Source organism: Hippichthys cyanospilos, chromosome 4 (assembly GCF_059441005.1).
Source record: "Hippichthys cyanospilos isolate Australia breed blue-spotted pipefish chromosome 4, RoL_Hcya_1.0, whole genome shotgun sequence".
In the NCBI taxonomy this organism is placed as follows: domain Eukaryota; kingdom Metazoa; phylum Chordata; class Actinopteri; order Syngnathiformes; family Syngnathidae; genus Hippichthys; species Hippichthys cyanospilos.
The window spans coordinates 15,689,949-15,708,807 of record NC_142372.1 but is presented as its reverse complement, the minus strand read 5'-3'; the positions used below and the strand labels follow the sequence as shown (position 1 = coordinate 15,708,807).

Here is an 18,859-nt window from a genome sequence, read left to right as displayed (position 1 = left end):
GAGGGTATGTGCTGCAGAAAACGGCTGGACTTTGAAAAATTGAAAGCACAGAACCACCATCGATGAGGCTGACTTTACAGCTGGGTGTGGCCGCTTTGGACGCATACATTTAATATAATGGTGCAAGAGTACACCCATAGAGGTGGACAGGAGAAAAAAATAAGTCAAGCTGACACAGCGGAACGCATTATGTTTGTGTATTTTGTTGAGAAAGTAGTGAAGCGTGCTCAAGGATTTCATTTAATTAGCTAAAATAATATATTAGGTGACATAGTTTATACTCAAAACCTTTAAAGTACAAATAAAACCTAAATCCTAACGTCACCTCACCACGTTCAACGCCAACAACTTGACATGTACTTTCCCTGACGATAGTCAGCAGCTACATAATTAATGTTAATCAAATCACAAATAGTCACAAAAACACAAAATACAGTAGTTTTTTTCAACCCCTTGTTCTTACCACAACAAATTACTGGGAATTTGTTTTTTGAGGTGACTTTTGAAAGTCATTTAAAAAATGAGGCAATAGAAGCTTTACAGTAGAAAAAAAAGAAAAAAAAGTTACTTTGTCCTTTGTACAAGTTACTTGCATAGTGGTGATTAATTTGTATATTTTAATTAAAAAAAATCCTGTCTCATTAGGAAGTCATTTGCCAAGCAGTGCTACATTTCATTTCAGTTGTTAAATTTTATTATAAATTGCATAAACTATTTGCTAAAAAAAAAAAAAAAATCCAGAAGCTCAAATGACAATTGCCAGTATCAAGTCAGCAACTTTGTTTACATTCTGAAATTCTGTCTACAATCCAGTACAGACTAAACTTGGAGTCAAAGGCTTTACTATTCACATTTGGATAAATGGCAATCGAGTGCCCGGAAAATATGTGAAATGATCCATCTGGATCTATGCAAAAATAAAAGCTGTTTTAGGTAGTCGATATGTACATGATGACACCGCCCTCAAAAAAAAACAAAACAAAAAAAAAACATCTTTATCCGTGATAAAAATCCACGATCATGAGATTTTGTCATCCTTATTTTTGACATAGGGTTAAGGATATTTTTTACATGAATGTATTATATACACGGAAAACAGCAAAAGGTGATCCATTGCTGACTACAAAATATTTCAGTCTTCTTTACAGTTTACAGCTCAAAGTGCAAGAGCATATTTAGAAAATATACTTTTTTAAAGAATTCAGTGCTGCACATTGCTTTTCAGAAAAAAAAATCAATTCAGAGGTTAAATACTGGATATTCTACATTCTGTCGTGATGTAGACAAATGTATCCAAACTCAATTAAAAGCATCTTCTCTTGTTGAATCCAGCTGTTTGTTGCCATCATTGTAGAGGACCTCAGTGTCCAAAAATTGCTTGAGCTGAAAAAGAGAGACATTAACAATAAAAATGAAAGATGGTTGGTTGTTAAGAAGAGGCCTTCAATTACAGTAATAAAATGCTTGAGCAAGGGAAAAGTTAAGATAAATTCATCGCCTGGTTCGTTTGCATGACACAGCACCAACCTGAAAAATCACGTAATTTCAACTATGGTGCGCCAACAGTATTGTAAAATATAAATATGGAATCATGCTAGGATAGGCTTCAGCATTCTCGCAACTCCCATGAGGGCAAACAGTTAAGAAAATGGATGGGTGAATAAACCTCATGAACGAATAATGTAAAGTAAAAGTGTGTTGGTTTTTTTGGTTTGTTTTGTTTTATAAATTCACAGCTTTAATCATGTATGTGTGTGTGCTGTGAAGGGGCGTGGCTGTTTACCATACTATTAGTTCATAGTGTCTCCATGTTCCTTGCAATTGTTTTCTTTTTGTTTTCGTGTTTGGCTGCTTTTCCCGTTCAATAAATGGTTGAAAGTTAATGACTTTACTTGAGCAGCAGTAATTCTGAAAGTCCCCTGTACATCTATAATTATACTGTAGCTTATAGCATTTACTCTGCACCTTATTAGCCAGGTTATTGCTGTATATCATGAATACTAGGACCCGGCCAAAATGTATTTTTTTAAGGCTCATTCTGATATTCGGCAGAATAAAATCATGATAGTCAATTAATTGAAATCAATTCACGCTTACAACAATAAAGCCCTGATTGACTGACAGAACAATAGACAATTTTAAATATAATTTCATAAAATGTCATTGTTTTTTCCGTCAGCACAGACACAGAGCTACAATAATACAGCTGTTCCCCCTCTTGTACATTCAAGGTGTTAAATCACTCAGTGACTCTTGCTAACTATACACACCTTCGTTTGTCAAGCATTCACGAATGTTTAAACCAAAGCACAATTATCGCAATGGGAAAAGCTGATGCAGATTATAACGGGAACAGATCCAAACGGTACGGTACACTTAGCACATTCCACATACAGTGTACTACAGTATGTGCATGAAAGAAAACATGCAGTTCAGCCTTACTTTTTCTCCATGTATTACACAAACGTGTAGTGAATCCCGTTGCTTAGAGGAGAGGAGGAGGAAGTTGCCACAGATACAGGGGGAAGGGGAGGAGCGGGAGGAGGAAGAGGTGGAGGAGGAGGCGGAGGAGGTGGTACGGGACTGTTAGCCTGTGATGGAACTGAAGACCAGAGACATAGAAGGAAGAAAAAGGAGGGAATGATATGGGCTGCTACTCAACTAAATGTGTAAGAGCATTGAAAGAAGTAGTGAGAAAGGGTGTGCAATACATTTTCTCAAATATACGGATCAGTTTATTACTGCATACAATGAACCAATATCACAAAAACAATGTAAATAGCTCAAGGCAACTCAAATGATTAAAGATGCGGTAAAAGTTTTTGTTGTTTTTGTTTTTTAAATGTAATTTACAGTAATAGGGTGAAAATGGGGTTAAATAGGGTTGAAGAATTGTAAAAGTACAAATCAATAGAAAAGGTCTACACACCTATGCTGAAATGCCAAATGTGATATAAAAAAAAGACACCAAGATACTGTAACTCAGCCACATTCCAGTTCTAAACAGGGTGTATACACTTGTGCAACCATATAAAGTAAGTAACAAGGTTTTTGTTATTCTATTGCAGTACTTCTGAATTATATTTTACCAAGCCCCCCCCAAGGAGAGAGAAACCTTTTGACGCCCCCCCCCCCCCCCCACACTCGATGCGCTGTCTATAAATAAGATTTTTATCTATAAGAATTATATACAGTAAGTATACTTAAACCTGTATACTTTTTAACATTAACAAAAGAAACAAGTAATATAAATCAACTTATAAATCAACAACTGTTAATTATTTTTTACAGTGTTTATACAGGTTACAGCTTAGTCTAAAATTGAAAAAAAAAACTAAGTGCGTCAAAGTGCCTGAACCAAAAAAAAAAAACATATACAGTGGAACCTTGAGATAAGAACGCTTCTGTACACAAAATATTCACTTCAAGAGTAAAAATGCCGGCACATTTTTGCCACTTAATACGAGAAAAAAATTCAGCGTACCAGCGATATCGTGCATGCTCCAAGAGAAAACTTGAAATTCTCACACACATTAAGTGCGCCATACCACTGCACCAGTATCCTGCTCTCCCATTGGTCAGAATCCCTCACAATCATTGTCCCACTCTCTTATTGGCTGTGCTATATAGTACAGCTCACTAGTGTACAACTTTCTAAGCCAGCGTCATTATTGGCGATCTTGTGAGTGCGTGAAGACAACGCAGGGGAAGGGACATGGCATCAAGTAGGCCGACCTCGAGATTTCAAGGCTTCACCCGGATGCTTTGATAAATTCAAGAGGAGGGCTGCATTCATTCCGTGCTAAGACATGGGAACGTTGCCAGTGTTAATGCGCTAACACACTAACGTGCTAACTTGCTAATGCGCTAACGCTCAACACTTCCCATAAAGCGCTAGGCGAGAGCTTCCCGGTGATGTGGATGCAAAAGCCTGGGTAACGAGGTATTTGTTTTTTTGGTTATTGTTTTGCATTAGTCAAATCTGATGAAAATTAGATTTTTAAGGGTTTGTATTTTTTTAATTATTTAATTAAAGTGGAATTAAACCTACTGTTTGCTATCATTTTTTAAAAGAAAAAGATGATGAAAGTTAAAGTTTCAATGTTAGCAGCATTTGTTAAGTTCAAGTGGAATTAAAGCTACTGTTTACAGCCTTTTTTTCCAAAAAATCTGATGAAAATTAAAGTTTCAATGTTTTCGTTTTTTTTTAATTAAAGTTCAAGTGGAAATAAAGCTACTGTTTACAACCATTTGTTTTATATGATGAAAATTAGTTTCAATGTTTTCAGTTTTTGAAATCAAATAAAGGTCAAGTAAACTTATTGTTGACAGCCATTTTTTTTCTGTCATCTGCCTGACATAAAATATTATATATATATATATATATATATATATATATATATATATATATATATATATATATATATATATATATATATATATATATATGTATATATCACACAATGACACACAATGTTACACAGTCTTGCTTGAAGAAGGCTGTCATGCATAATAGTATGGAAAAAAGTAGGAAAGACTTATTTGGATTGAAGGCTGTGAAAGCGCATTAGTAGTTTCTTTCCCCTCTCTTCTGACAACATGCCACCAGTTATATTCTTTGACATTACTCCACGCTGGAAATAATGTTCTAATTGTTGACTTTGCCTGAGCCTGCTGATGAGGCCTCCATACAGCTCGACAGCTCAAGCGCTGCTGCGCGTGACAGGTGTGTGTAAGTGTTCGCGTGTCAATGTGTGCGCACGGTGGCAACTCTTGCCGCCTAGCTGCTGTAGAGCACGGGGAAGATGAAATGTGAGCGCCGCGTCTTTCATGCGGCTTCAGAGAGGTGCCGTGCCTTCAAAGAAGTGTTAATGCTATGCAGCGTTTGGCTGGGTCATTGATCAGCACACAAAATGGCCTCATCCAGCGAGTCCTCCCCCGTTTCAAACATTCCACATGGACTGCAATTAGACGCAATGTGAGCTACTGACACAGAATAATGTGAACTTATTAAGGAATGAAGGGCTCTGCTTGAATCGACACCTTACGCCCTCTTCTTCTCCGCCTTCATCGTCTTCAAACCATCAGGCCAATTTTCTTTTTTTTAAAAAAAGGGCTCATTTTAACCATCTTATACTAAAACTGCAATTTAACATCTAATAATGTATTTCAGTAAAATGAGAGAGCTACATTTCGTTACATTACTAAAGTCGAATTTGCAGGGCTGTGCTCCACTATGGTATTTAGATTTCTGGAAACTTTTTTTTTTAAATGTTTTTACCCCAGTACTCTTCTACGTAACATCCCCGCAGCATGCTGAGTGGTCTTGTAATATAATGAAGTGCAAACACTTTGTTAATGTACATGTGTACCTGTAAATAGTGGATCCCCCATACTTGTGGCTAGGTATCATGGATTCACATATTTGTGGATGCTTTTTATTTTCAATCCAAAAAAAATAAGAACAGAACCTAACACTGGTGCGTTATTAAAATTCACTGAGGAATTATATGGGCTTCAAGAATAATTATAATAATTATTATTATGATTATTATTCCCATAATAATAACAACAACAATAGTAGTAGTAAAAGTAATATTGTACTACTGCTACTATTACTACTGCTAAATTAGTAATAATCTCATCCATCCATCCACCCGCCTCCCACGTCTTTCTATTGGTTTACTTAGACGGAGCCTTGAATAATGCGATGGTCACTCGGCACAAACAGTGTGCTCTTCAGGTGTGATCCAGTAGAGTCCATAATGTTAATGTTCTTTCAGTTACCATGAGCTTGTTTCGGCTTATACTTTATTTTTGAGAACAAGAAATATCAGATACTTTCGTAGTTTTAACTACCACTCAAAAAGGTGACTTTTACGTTTTTTGGTTTCTTTATATGGTATACCAACTACACAATAACAGAGGCATTCTTTTCTGTTCTAGAATCATTGAACTTTTACCATGTATCAATTTCAGGTTTTTAATAGAAGCCTGGACCTACCTGTGACCCGTTTGCTCTTGATGGAGGCCTCTGAAGCCAACATGTAGGACATGGTGATGATCCGCTCCTGCTCCTGTAGAACCGAGTCAAGCCCTAGTAGGCTCACTTCAGACTTGTCTGCACATAATGCTGGTGCCAGCTTTTGGACACTGGAACATGCACACAGGAATTCAAAATGATGCTGGATAAACACTGAAGTATTGCCAGTCACTGACAAAAACCCTGTGCAAGTACTTTGCAAAAGTTTACCATTAGGTTTCTTGTTTTAGCAGTGCTATAATGCCAATGCTTAGCTATTTAGATTCTGTTTTTAAAGTACCAAAAACTATTAAATAAAACACACGCAGAAAATAGCATTTATTCTGAAAAATAGTAGGAAGCCTAACGAATGTGATTGCCAGCATTTTTTTGTCAATCAATCAATCAATCAATCAAATTTTATTTATATAGCCCTAAATCACCGAAGTCTCAAAGGGCTTCACAGAATGAAAAGAGGTCGTACAGAGACATCTTTTTAGTATACGGTACACAACAGCATCCCCTGTCAAAGCTCCCAGAAGCGTCCTTCACTTTGTTTTACTCTGTTAAAATGACAATCTTCAGTTGTTTTTTTTTCGCGTAATTACCAATCTCTGGTCCAGAACATTTTGACAGTGTTATTTTTACTTCATTTATTGCTTTATCTTACCTGGACTTAGCCAAGATGCTCTTGATTCGTTCCACCTTCCGATGACGGTCTTCCATTTCTTGAGAACTCAGAGGCTCCTCTGGCTCTAAATCCACATATCGTTCCGGAATCAACACCTTCTGAGGCTTTGACAGCTGTGCATAAAAATGAGGGAAAAATCAAATCACAAAATCACTCATCGAAGTATCAGAGCCTAATTTTTACAAAGATAGCCATTCAATACAAAATATCTTTCACATATTAGCCCTGCCCTGTTACTACTGCATAGCAAAAATGTATGAATAACTGTCAGCCCCTTATGAATATTTATAATTGCCTATAGATGTCACAAGCTAGGACCAAAGCACGACTTTTATATGACTGGGCTAGGGGCTAAAACAGAATGACCAGGTTGATTAAATGGTCAATTACTTCTTTGATGAATTAAAAAAAACAAAACGTGAAAAACAAGACATTAATTCGTGCAAAAAGACAAACATCAACTAATATAATATTAGTAGTATTAGTCCATAACATGTCAAAAAAATAGGTTAAAATGTTGCACCAAAGTAGAAGCAGAATGTTTGCAAGACTAATTACGGTTGTTGGCTGAAATTCCAAGGATTTGGTCAATTTCAAGTTAAAAAAAAAAATCTAAATAATTAATCATTTATAAAATAATCATTGATAAATTTTATAGACAATGATTAGTTAGTAATTGTCGCGGTTCTAGTTTCTAGCATGCACAGCAAACTAAGATCATTTGCCAAGGATAGAGGAAAGCAAATGAAATTGGGAATTAAACTACTTTTTTCCCCTCAACTTACTTCCTTGATGCCATAATATGACACCAAAAGCAATACATTTACAACTGACAAGAGCTTTGTGATAGATTTTTTAAGTGGTTCGCCAACTGACTGTTTTCAAGTAAGAATATTTCTGTGTGTGCATTAAGAGCAGGTCATTTCCGGTACCTCTTTGATTAAATCCGCATCATAATCCAATGTTTCCAAGCCATCATGGGTCTGAGAAGTCTCCGGCGCAGAGCTAAAGCTCAGCCAATCGTCTGAGTGCGATCGGGGTCGCTCTTTGTGCTCAGGGGGCCTCTCCTCCCCCTGGACACTCCTCACGGCCTGAGCCTCTTCGCCCTGCACGGCCCTCTCCAGCAGCTGCAGATCAAAATCCTGTTCTCTCCTTAACTGCACAATAGACACACACAAACAAGCATACATGACTTAAGACACACTAGAACAAGGTGTGTCATCAGTTTTTTTTTTTACTTTACTCGTATTTCTTATACTTTTTTTGTACTTTACTAGTACATATAGAACTAGTACGCACTGCATCCAGACTTACACTTAAAATATCCTACTAGCATGTGAAAATTGTTATACTGTATTGAAAAACAGTCTACTAGACAAACACTCATTCTACTACTGGTGATTGTCCAGCTAGTAAGACAAAGAGCATACCTGCAATTGGATCTTAAACTGGATATTAACAAAACGGTCACTGTTCTTGCTTATACAGATTTCAGCTAACCCCATCTCACAACTGAGATTATGGACCTTCATGTAGATTGTAAGGTTAGTGTCATGTCATACAGCAAGAAACATTACTCGTAAGATGGTTATTTTACGAGTCATTCATTTGAGAGGACCAGGAGCACTTGTTTATTGACCTTAAAACAGATAACAGATACGGATATTAAATACATCCTTAAATGTTTCAATGGGAGCCCGGTTGAGCATTTGTTTAATCTCCTTGATAGTATCAGTAGTGCAAAAATGTCAACGAGTGCAGTTTTGACTAACTGGTAAAGTAGTACTAGTATGAGTTGCCCAACTGATGCGCTGGGGAAAAATAAATAAATATACTGTATATACAGTATTCGTATGTATACAGTAGTCGTTTTTTACGTCTAATGGGGACCGAAAACGCCCTGCTAAAAGTGAAAAACCATGAACAGTGCAATACGCCTGCTGTGAGGCGACGGTCTTTTAGAAAAAAAAAATCTGCCATGCACTGAGGGCGCAGTAAGAGAGGCACGAAGTAGCGAGGGATCAGTATTCATTTGTACTGGACATGCAGTGAATGAGTTAATAGGTACTGTAAGTGTGTCAAAGTCGTTCTTGTGCACTCGAGTGGGCAAAGCGCATGTACATGAACCTTGAGTTGTACTGTATTATTAAAGGTATCCAAAAAAAATACTCTTGTCTGTAAATAAATCACATGCACCTTGACATCACTGTATAGAGTGAAGATTGCACGTGTGTGCGGCTGAGGACATGTTGAAGGGGTGAAACAAAGGAAGAAAACATACTGTAGCATGCATGCTAAAATAGACAGTAAACACAGCATGCTACTAATGAGCTACGCATTCAGATGACACTTTCACCCAACACAGGTAAAACAAAAAAGAAAAACATGCCAGTATGAGTTCATACATGTTTATTCATTGGAAAAGACCCAACAATTTAAAACACTAAGAAAATGCTACCAATTGCCTTATTTCCATTGTTATTTTGTATACAAAATCAATAATGAGACACTGTTAGATACACAAGCATTGCAAGCTATTTTCGGCTCTACGCACCCTTGTATTGGATCCCATGTAGCCAATGAATGTGTATATTTGAATGATTATTAGAGTGTGATAACGGTTCATCTTTCTAAGACGAGTTTAACAATGATGAGCTTGATAAAAATCATCTAGTAAAATTGTTATGGTGTTACGTGAAAAGCACATGAGAACTCTGCATAGCTCGGAATGTCGTTCTCCCACACACAAACGCACAGTGTCTAAATGATAGACTATGAAAGCGTTCATGTTAGTTGGCAGCAAAAATTTGTGGCGGCCACTTTATTGATTACATGCAGTGTACATACCGTAATTTCATACAGAAGGGGTTCTCAAGATGTGATTGGCTGGCGACCAGTTCATGATGACAAAGTTCTTTTTATATATGCGTTACAAGAACTCACTCACTTTGCTAGGTTTGGAAATATTATTTGCTTAAAGACTGGAAACATGGAAACAATTTGAAGTGAGTTGAGGAGCTTCACTCAGACAAAAGTACTTCCTTACTCCCATCTTGGGCGGGCAATAATTACTTTTACAATGATCCAAAATTATTTATTGAGGACTCCAGTTCACTGAGCCTAATTTGAGAACCAATGGCGTTAACTGTAAACAAAAGAAGATAATTGGGAATTTTCCAAGTTTAAAAGGGTCCAAAAGACTTAGTGTGTCACTGCTGAGTGATTACCACAACTAATTACTTGAGATTTAAACGTGGTCACAAACAAATACAGAGAAAAGAATGCCTCTAGGATTACAAACAAATCTTTGGCATTTCAACTGCCATCAGGCATGATGTCACGCAGGGCCGCAACATACTGCACCTCACACAAGCGTTCTTCAGAGAGCATCAAAGTATTAACTCTTTGGCAATTATTTGTAGCTTTTCAATTTGCAGAAGCGCTCCATCCTCAAACCCAGCATTTTTTTACTTCAGACCAGTTCAAATACATTTTACTGGAACTGATCTTTTTCAACCTAACTTAAACACAATAGATTCACTGATACAGATTTTATGCCATCTAAGAAGGGAGTTACTCATTTGCTTCTCTTTTTCTATAAGGTAAAATAATTTCAAGATGGAAGTAAGTTGAAGACTTCAAATATTAAGTACCGGTAGATGCTTTTTTGACCACAGAATTTTGCTCAGATAGCGACGAAATAACATTTGCACATACGGCAGAACATAGACTATTAGTACCATACGTTGACATAATAAAATGTCATACTTACAGTACAAAAGTTCCTGTGAACAAGCCTTTTCCAGACCATTAATATGAAACAATCAAATAAAACCTTGTGCCGCATGATTTCATTTTCTGGCTGGTGTGCAAACCAAAACACCAATCTCGTGACCCCCCGTATTGTGTTCAACCTGAACGCAAGAAAATGCAATGGCTTCAGAAGGCAACATTGGTTAACTGTCAGCAGCAAACTGGATGAATGAAATTTTAGAGGGATGAGATGATGACAATGGTGTAACAAACGAGAAGCCGTGTTGAACGAACTGTCTCCCACGCATATTCTAAAAATATGCTAAATCTCTCAAAGCAAAAAAGTAGTGCCTTGAGATACAAAGTGACAGGACTTTGAAGGTTTGTCGAAGTAATCTTCATCTAAAGACATTTCAGGTTGTTTATTGCCACTACCAGCTGGCAGTTTAATTTTAAACTAAAAATGAAAGAAAATTACACATCTTTTATTGAAAACTATAGGGCTTAGGAAGGTGTTGATAGCCTAATGCAAATAAGGCAAAATTCATAGTGTTGTTGTTGCGTCGTTACGATCTTTTCAGTAAGGGCTATTGGAACACAAATGGTGGAGCAGCATTTGCTGAGCGATGTAACTATTCGCAAACACTATAGTCTATTCTAAAAACACTAGTAATGCTGCAGTTTACAAAGGAGCTGCAGTGACGCTTTTATATAGAATATAAAAAAACTGTAAATTTGCAGTATACTGGCCCCTGTACAAGGCATACACACATGGAAGGCAAAGAAAAATTTCCATTGAATTGAGGCAAAAACAAAAAAATGTGTCTACAACAGTTTATTTCTGTACAATTTGTCAAAATGTGCTATTATATATATTTTTTTATATAAAATACATTATAAGGTGTATTTTTTCTTGTAAAACAATTATAAAAACGTGTTGGAAGCGGTTTGGAGGCTGCAAAAGAACAATTTTAATTTATTTCAGTGGGGAAGATGGTTTGAGAGGTGTGTGTTCTGACAAACTCATATCTCAAGGCACCATGGTATTATCAGTGTACAGTTAGGCTCAGCATATTCGCAGTTTAAAATTGTAGATTTTTTTTAATGTATAGTAATTAATAGTATTGCTTTGGTGACAGCACTGAGAAATGTGGCATTTAAAAGAAAAGTTATCTTTTGTCACCATTTTGTAGAATCTTCAGCAATTTAACCCATTTAAGATAATATGCCAATTATATACATATTTGCTGAGTTTCGATTTCGTGGGCGCTTCACTATTTATGTTTGTATTCCTTTTACACAGTTGTTTGCAGTTTTGTTCTGGTATTTCATAGCAGATGGATTAATAGTCAAATCTTCCTGTATTTTCACTATGTTTTTCAATTGCAGCTGTGTGGTTAGAAATGTGTTAAATGAAGGGACAGAAGACAAGGAAAGGATGGACAAGATGTGTTAAAGATAGCAGGCATGTTTTGAAAGGGATGTGCTCATGTCATGTATGGATGGTTCCAGTTCATATAAAATCATTGGCATTAACAATTTAAAAACTTTGAGAAATCAAGTAGTAGTATAAAATGTCATGAAATATTTGGAGCTCAAAAAGTGAAGCATAAATGAATGTACATGTTTGCAATGTGGCAAACAACATGCATTAAAAAAAAAAAGTAGTGTAGCATGCACCACTAATGTTTGGCAGGTCAGGGGAATGTTCAATGGCGACTCTCTGTTTGCCCGCTGCCATGCCAGAGAGTGTGACGTGTGGTGTTGCTCTAGATTAGAAACATACAGATCCAAAGTCGGCCGAGAGAGGGCGTGAGGACGAGGAGCGTGACGGTGCTGAGGCTTGGCGGTCCCCGTGGCTCAAGGTGCGCTTACGCTGTCGCACCAGAGCCTTCTGGTGCCTCTTCATCCTCTCCAATTGCTCGTCGGCGCTCATCCTCCCACGCTGAGGCGCCGCCTCCGCAGAGTAGAGACGCTCCAAGGCACTTTTCGATTGCTCCTGGGAGCGGGAGGAAGCGATCATTATTCAGGATAATTCGTAATTTGGGAAGAGAGCCTCACCTTCACACCGGGAGCTGACGTCGCTCTTCGCAAAGTCACATAGGACGAGATGCTTGAGGAGTGATTCAGTCTGAGGGAGGAGCCTACTACTCCTTAGAGGGAAAAAAAAAAAAAAACAATCCCAGCCATTATTGCTTAGGTCTTAGAGGAAGTGTAACATGACGTCAAGGTGAGCGTACCCCTGCTTGGTAAAGTCTGATAACCTCCGTTGTGTCCTGATGATGTGACACTAGAGCCGTCTCCCATACCCACCAGCTCAGGATCACTCAGGAAAGGCCTGAGCTCCACCTGTCACAACCGCAAAGCCGTTACATGAAACAGGTACGCCAAAGTCAAAGAAAGCTCTTCATTAAACAAGTTTGTTTGCACTACAGCGAGCATTTTACATTTTACATGGGGGGGGGGGGGGTGCGAAAAATTACACATGCTCCCTTTAAGACCATATCTATTGCAGGTTTATGTCACTTTTTATTTAATATACCTTATTTGTGCGTCTTTGGAGGGGACAGTAAATCATTTTATGCATTTGTTTTGACAAAAGATACAAAAAAACAAAAACAAAAATACTATCGGTAAAATAATTGATTACTGTGGGTATTTTGTATGTTTGGGACTGTAACCCTTATACTAAACAAAGGAACTCTCTTGAGACTAAAAACATTATTTTACAAATATTTTAAAATATTGTTTTGCTAGGATTTTAATATATTATAAATTCTTTTTCACTCTCCCACTATGAAGAGATAGAAGACCATTGTGTAACTTAACTTTGAGGACTTTAAGAAATGAAAAAACTCGCTTGCCCAGTTTTTGAAGCCAGAGGCAAAATGTGCCTCTGTGTTCATTAGCACTCCCAGTTCATGTTTACTATAAACCTGACAAAAAAGATGTAAATTTGCATCTGCAACACTGTAAATTTGCTTGAAAAAATAACTTAAAAATAAATAACAAAAAAAAAAAACCCACACACAGAAGGGCACCTCAGCACAGACTTGTACTACATGATGTAAGTCGTATTTACCTTGACGTCTCCATTCAGGCCTATCTCTCGATCCCTCTTTCGTTCATCAGACTGTCGTTTAAGCCCGCGCACCGAGGTGTGCCTAATGACCGTTGTCTCCTTGGGCAAAGGGGGCACGGCGGGAGGGTGCTCATCAGGACTGTAGACTTGAGGTAGTGGCGGTCTGGGGGGCACATCTTCTTCAGCCTGCACGCACGCCATCGGATTAATTCAATGCAATGAGCCACTGGCTTATTTGTGATTCTCCATGCACTTGGTCACCGGTTCACAACATTTTTACTAGCGTTTAAAATGTGCAATCACAATAGCCCCGCTCGCGATAAGGATTATACTAGTCCATGGGGAATAAATCCTCATATGGCTTTCCATATAGCTGCGAGTCACTCACCCATGTATGCCCAGCGCTGTTGGTTGAGGAGTTGAATGGCGGTTGACTGTGACTGGAGGATAGCCTGAGAGTTGTGGCGTTGTGGCTAGTAGGACTGATGTGGGGGCTGTGCTGCTGGGACAATCTCATCTCCATAGCAGGCGGGCTTCCAGACATCGAAGGCACTGATAAAGCCGACGCGGCAGGCACAAATTTCCTCTCTGGGGAGGATTGAACGTGAATGAGTACACGCATCAACAGAGTGTCTTTTCCACTGGGCGCATTCAAGACATTGATGACAACATTAGAGGCTTTCTTGGGACACGGCATATTCAAAACAGACAAGAAATCGAGAATATTGGGTTTTTACAAGGCTGAAATCGCACATGACAGAAATGGTTTCATTTGCTGCCATTGACGGCTCTAGACGTCTAAGGTCCATTATAACTGGACTGGCAGTGAACGCGCAAGCTTTTTGTGACTAGCATACACATTCATGCAAGCCTCAGTGCTTCTCACCTGGGTTGGTCACAGAGGAGATAGTGACTTTGTAGTTGTCTTTACTGCTGCTGAGGCCTGCAATAACATCTTCAATCCTCCAAAGCTCTTTCCTCATCTGGACTTTCTCCTGCTGCTCATTTCACAAACAAATGGATATTTACAGTAAATCAATCTTGCTAGCAGATGGGCGGTGTGACCAGAAAAAAAAACAAACATCAAAGTTGATGTGTTATGAACGTTGTGTTGATTTGTGTTGTGTTGGGCCAAGAGCAAGGCAATAAATAAAACCATAAGCTGAGTAAGCAGTTCAAATAAGAGTAAATCAATCTGCACTTTTTTTTTTTTTTTTACTTTGTGGCTGACCAGTTCCCTGCACCAAAGCATTACAATGATCATTTTAACTCATTCAATGCCAAGGACGGATGACATTTGTTAGGAGTCCTTCACATTCAATCCCAGATGCCTGAGTATTAAATTGATACATGAAGAACATTAATTTCCACACACTTTAGTATTAAATCGATACTTAAAATAACTTGGAAAATAAAACATAAAAAACCCTCCCTGGCATTGAATGAGTTAAACAAAACATGTACTCAAACTCATCTGATCTTTTCTTCACTAAATTATTGTGAATAAAATAACATTTGTTTCATGCATTTTAATGGGCAACATTTATACGTGGATTTTCATTGGTGTTATATATTCAGGGGACAACTGTAAATATATTGCAAAAAAAAAAAAAAAAAGTCACTTTGGGTTCCCAGAATGCATTGTGTGGTTCAATGCATTTCATTATTGAAGTTCTAAAGGCTTTAATTCTTGTCATATGTGTTTGTGTTACCAGTAGCTGAATGTCATATTTAACACATTTATTTACACATTTATGCTGCTCCATTTATTTTATTATATTTCATTTTTAAACAAACTGACTACAGGTCGTATGCAAAGATTTAGATACATCAAGGTCAGTTCCTTGCACATCTTCCTTGCGTTGTTTGTCAAAATTAAAATGTGTTTTGTTTTGAATGACAGGTCCACAGAATGATCTTATCAACACATTTCATTATATATAATTAAGCATACAGTACAAGGTTATGATATATATTTGTGTGTAACAAATAATGACAGCGTGTTATTCACATAAAACTGCTACGAACATACATAAAGGTAAATAGATAAAATAATTAGACAAATTTGGCCATTTGGCCGATTATTTCTGGACGATGTTTGAAGGGTCAAAATGGACAATTCAATCAGTAGGCCAATTAATAGGCGAGGCCCTAAGTTTCACGTTTATAAATATAAATAAATGCATTATTGTAAATTCAATGAAGTTCAATTATGACAAAGCAGAATTCCGCATGGCTCCTGCAGAAAAGGAGGCGCTCTCAAGCTATTCAATTGGCTTTAAAAAAAAAAACCAAAAAAATCAGCCCAATTGGGGAGACTCACCTCTACTATTGATTTTGAAAACAAATGAAGTTGACCATATTTAAAAATATGAAATTTCATATGAGGACTCAAGTTTATGCATTCCCATCTGCCTTGGCTGCAAACACCTCTCAGTATGTGGTGCTGATGTCCAGATTTCCTGATGAATTCTCCCTCATGTGTCCTTTTTAGAGACACCGCATACCTGAGAAAGGTCAGTGCGAGTCATATGTCCTTGCAGAGCTGCTTTGAGCCAGTCAACATCTTTCTCCAGCCTGAGGTACTCTTTCCATGCATTCTCCATTTCCTGCACAACACAACATGAGTTATATGTAGTGCACCTGAGCATTTAATGACATTCACATGATTTAAAAACATGCATGCCTCACAATATGTACATTTTGGTGCTCGTGCAAATCAGGTCTAGGCATTCATTACTTTTTGATCATTTTCTTTCTCTCCTTTAGACTAATAAGAAACTCGTGTAACCTACTGTGGATACTTGGGATATTTCTGCCCTGATGTGCACCACATCCTCCTGCAGTAGTTTTTGCTGGTAGGCAATTTTCTCTAAGTGAGCTGGTTGATCACTGTACTGCTCCATCTGCTGGTGGGACACATCTAACACTGACTCCAGCTTGTCCTGGATAGAGACACCAACTCAAATCAAGATTCAGTTTTTTTTTATAAAGTTGTGAAGGGTACCCTAACTGCGTGCGCAGCCACTTTTTGTTGTCCTACAATATGAGGTATTGTATCTAGTGATACATTATCTGACATTTTGGTACTAAACAAATTGCACTCTTGATATTTTAAATTAGTTGGAATCATTGCTACTGATATGAGCACAAACAGAAATTTAAAGTTTTTTTTTTGTTGTTTACAAGTAGCTGGGAATAGCCTGGAGTTTCTGTGTAGCCATCAAATGTGAAATTACACAACCAAGTGATTTTTAGCAGGTAGGTTACTGTTGTGTCAATACTACATTAAAGCCTCAAATATTATATAACAGTGAAAATTGAGTATCTGACCCCCACCCAAAAGTTTTACAATTGCCTAGAGAAGGCACAGGATGGCTTGACACACTACTTGTGTCTAAATTAAGCACTTCAAACAACTTTACCGCAGTTCGGCATGAAGCTGCCACACAATGGCACCAAAGTCCTACTTCTATATATATAAAGCTTCTGAATTCACTTCAGAATAGGTCCTTGGCAGTAATAAGACACAAAATGGCAATAGAGCACTTCATTTATCTAAAAAAAAAAAAACTCCTCAACTTATTTTACATGCTGTGGTTCTTGGCAGCAATGACAAAAGGAAGCGTTAAAGCACTTTAACCTCCTCAATTTATTTCAACATAGTCCCTTGGCAGGAAATTCCAAAAGCAGCATCGAAGCACTATTTTTGTTGAAAACTTCTCAACTCACTTTAACGTGTTTTTTTATAAATTAAGCTTCAATTAATGACTATGTTTTTTCTTTATGAAGCTCCTCAGTGGATTTTAACAGTTCTTTGACACCAAGATGCTGCCAAAAGATGGCAAAGCACAACATTAGAAGCGCCTCAACACATTGCATAATAGTTCCTTAGCACAGAGATGTCAAAAGATGGTGTCAAAGCACTACTTTTGTCTAAATGACACATCAACATCAGGCCTTCTTTGTCTTGAATTGTTTTGACAATCATATAAACTTGATACCTACACGATGGAAGCAATGCCTCTTGTTGACCAAAATGTATGAGAAATAATCCTCCTGTTTTGTTGGCAGTTTTCAGTAAAAGACTTCTGCTTGCCTTAAGTATAATCAGCATCGTCATTAAAAATGGTATTCATATGCATATTTGTTATAATGTGCATCTTGAATCTTCTTACTCTTATGTTAAATGAGCAAATTGTTTTGGTATACCGCAAAATTTGTTTGTTAGCAGGCTTACACACAAAAAGGTTTCTGAAACTTTTGGATAGTTACAATTAAGTATTCCCTTTGTAACTTTGTGAGTAGGTTTCCAATTAAAAAACCAAACACACAAAAAAACTGAGTGACACTTGAAAAAACACATCTCCAGGTCACATAACTAACCCTAACCATACATAACCTGTCCCACAAACGTCATTGCTGGTCTTGTGAAACGAACACTGGATTTGGATCATACACATTTTGCTGACTTAATACGACCCTGGTCAGAGTGACCTAGGGATATTATTGCTGTTTCTTGCAAACAAACAGGAAGTTAAAAAAACATAGCTGACTGTCTCACACATCTATCAAATTACTGTAAATATAAATAATAGCATGGACATCATGAGACTAAATAAAATGCATTGAACAAAACCTTATCTTCCTTCAATGTGCGTATTCTGGCTTCTAGCTCCTGTAGAATCTTGTCCTGCTCACAGAGTCTGCTTAATTTCACCTGGAAAGACAAAATAATCATAAACTACATGAAGAAAAAACATTCAAATTCATCTCATTTTCTCTTATAACAAAGTTACTGTATATTAGTGAGGAGCAAAATGGCATTCAACGAGCTTGTCCTCACTGCCTTCAGCAAAATAAAATTAATTGATCTCTGTCTGAAGATGTCAATAGGTTTCAGCTCTTCTCAATCTCAAAAGGACATTCTTTCCACTGTGCATTACAAAAATAGATTTCCAGATGTGGAAATAGCCATTACATGCAATTGCAATCAAAAATCCATGTGATTTCCAATTCACTTTAGGTCCAAAGTGTGTTTATTGGGAGCGACAGATGTGTTTTTCCAGAAATGGGTTATGTGTTTATGAAAACAACATAAGCCTGCCAAGTTCACAGTGATTCTCACACAGTGTATTTTTCTCACATCTACTTATCATTCTGTTCAATTAATTATTAAGCTGTTTTTATTTTGCTGAGGCCGTATATTGTTGTTTTTAATTGCATGAAATATTCATCGTTCAGACAAATTTCTTATAAATTGTTAAAGTGGAACAATGCTAATGATGAAAAGCCAGGACATCTATCCTAT

General features: G+C 37.4%; 1 protein-coding gene across 2 annotated transcripts in view; it reads right to left on the bottom strand.

The window, feature by feature from the left end:
• Positions 1–671: 671 nt before the first annotated feature.
• Positions 672–18,859, bottom strand: part of plekha7b (pleckstrin homology domain containing A7b) — a 75,771-nt gene continuing 57,583 nt past the window's right edge. For both annotated transcript variants that reach the window (XM_088413374.1, XM_088413375.1), the window contains exons 16-29: positions 18,188–18,268; positions 16,344–16,493; positions 16,056–16,157; positions 14,435–14,546; positions 13,937–14,136; positions 13,549–13,734; positions 12,707–12,815; positions 12,528–12,619; positions 12,253–12,465; positions 7,646–7,870; positions 6,693–6,826; positions 6,005–6,153; positions 2,443–2,602; positions 672–1,383 (exon numbers count right to left, since the gene is read on the bottom strand). In XM_088413374.1, coding sequence (XP_088269500.1) covers positions 2,457–2,602; positions 6,005–6,153; positions 6,693–6,826; positions 7,646–7,870; positions 12,253–12,465; positions 12,528–12,619; positions 12,707–12,815; positions 13,549–13,734; positions 13,937–14,136; positions 14,435–14,546; positions 16,056–16,157; positions 16,344–16,493; positions 18,188–18,268 — 1,899 coding nt within the window. In that variant the 3' untranslated portion in view covers positions 672–1,383; positions 2,443–2,456. The remainder of the gene's footprint in view (positions 1,384–2,442; positions 2,603–6,004; positions 6,154–6,692; positions 6,827–7,645; positions 7,871–12,252; positions 12,466–12,527; positions 12,620–12,706; positions 12,816–13,548; positions 13,735–13,936; positions 14,137–14,434; positions 14,547–16,055; positions 16,158–16,343; positions 16,494–18,187; positions 18,269–18,859) is intronic.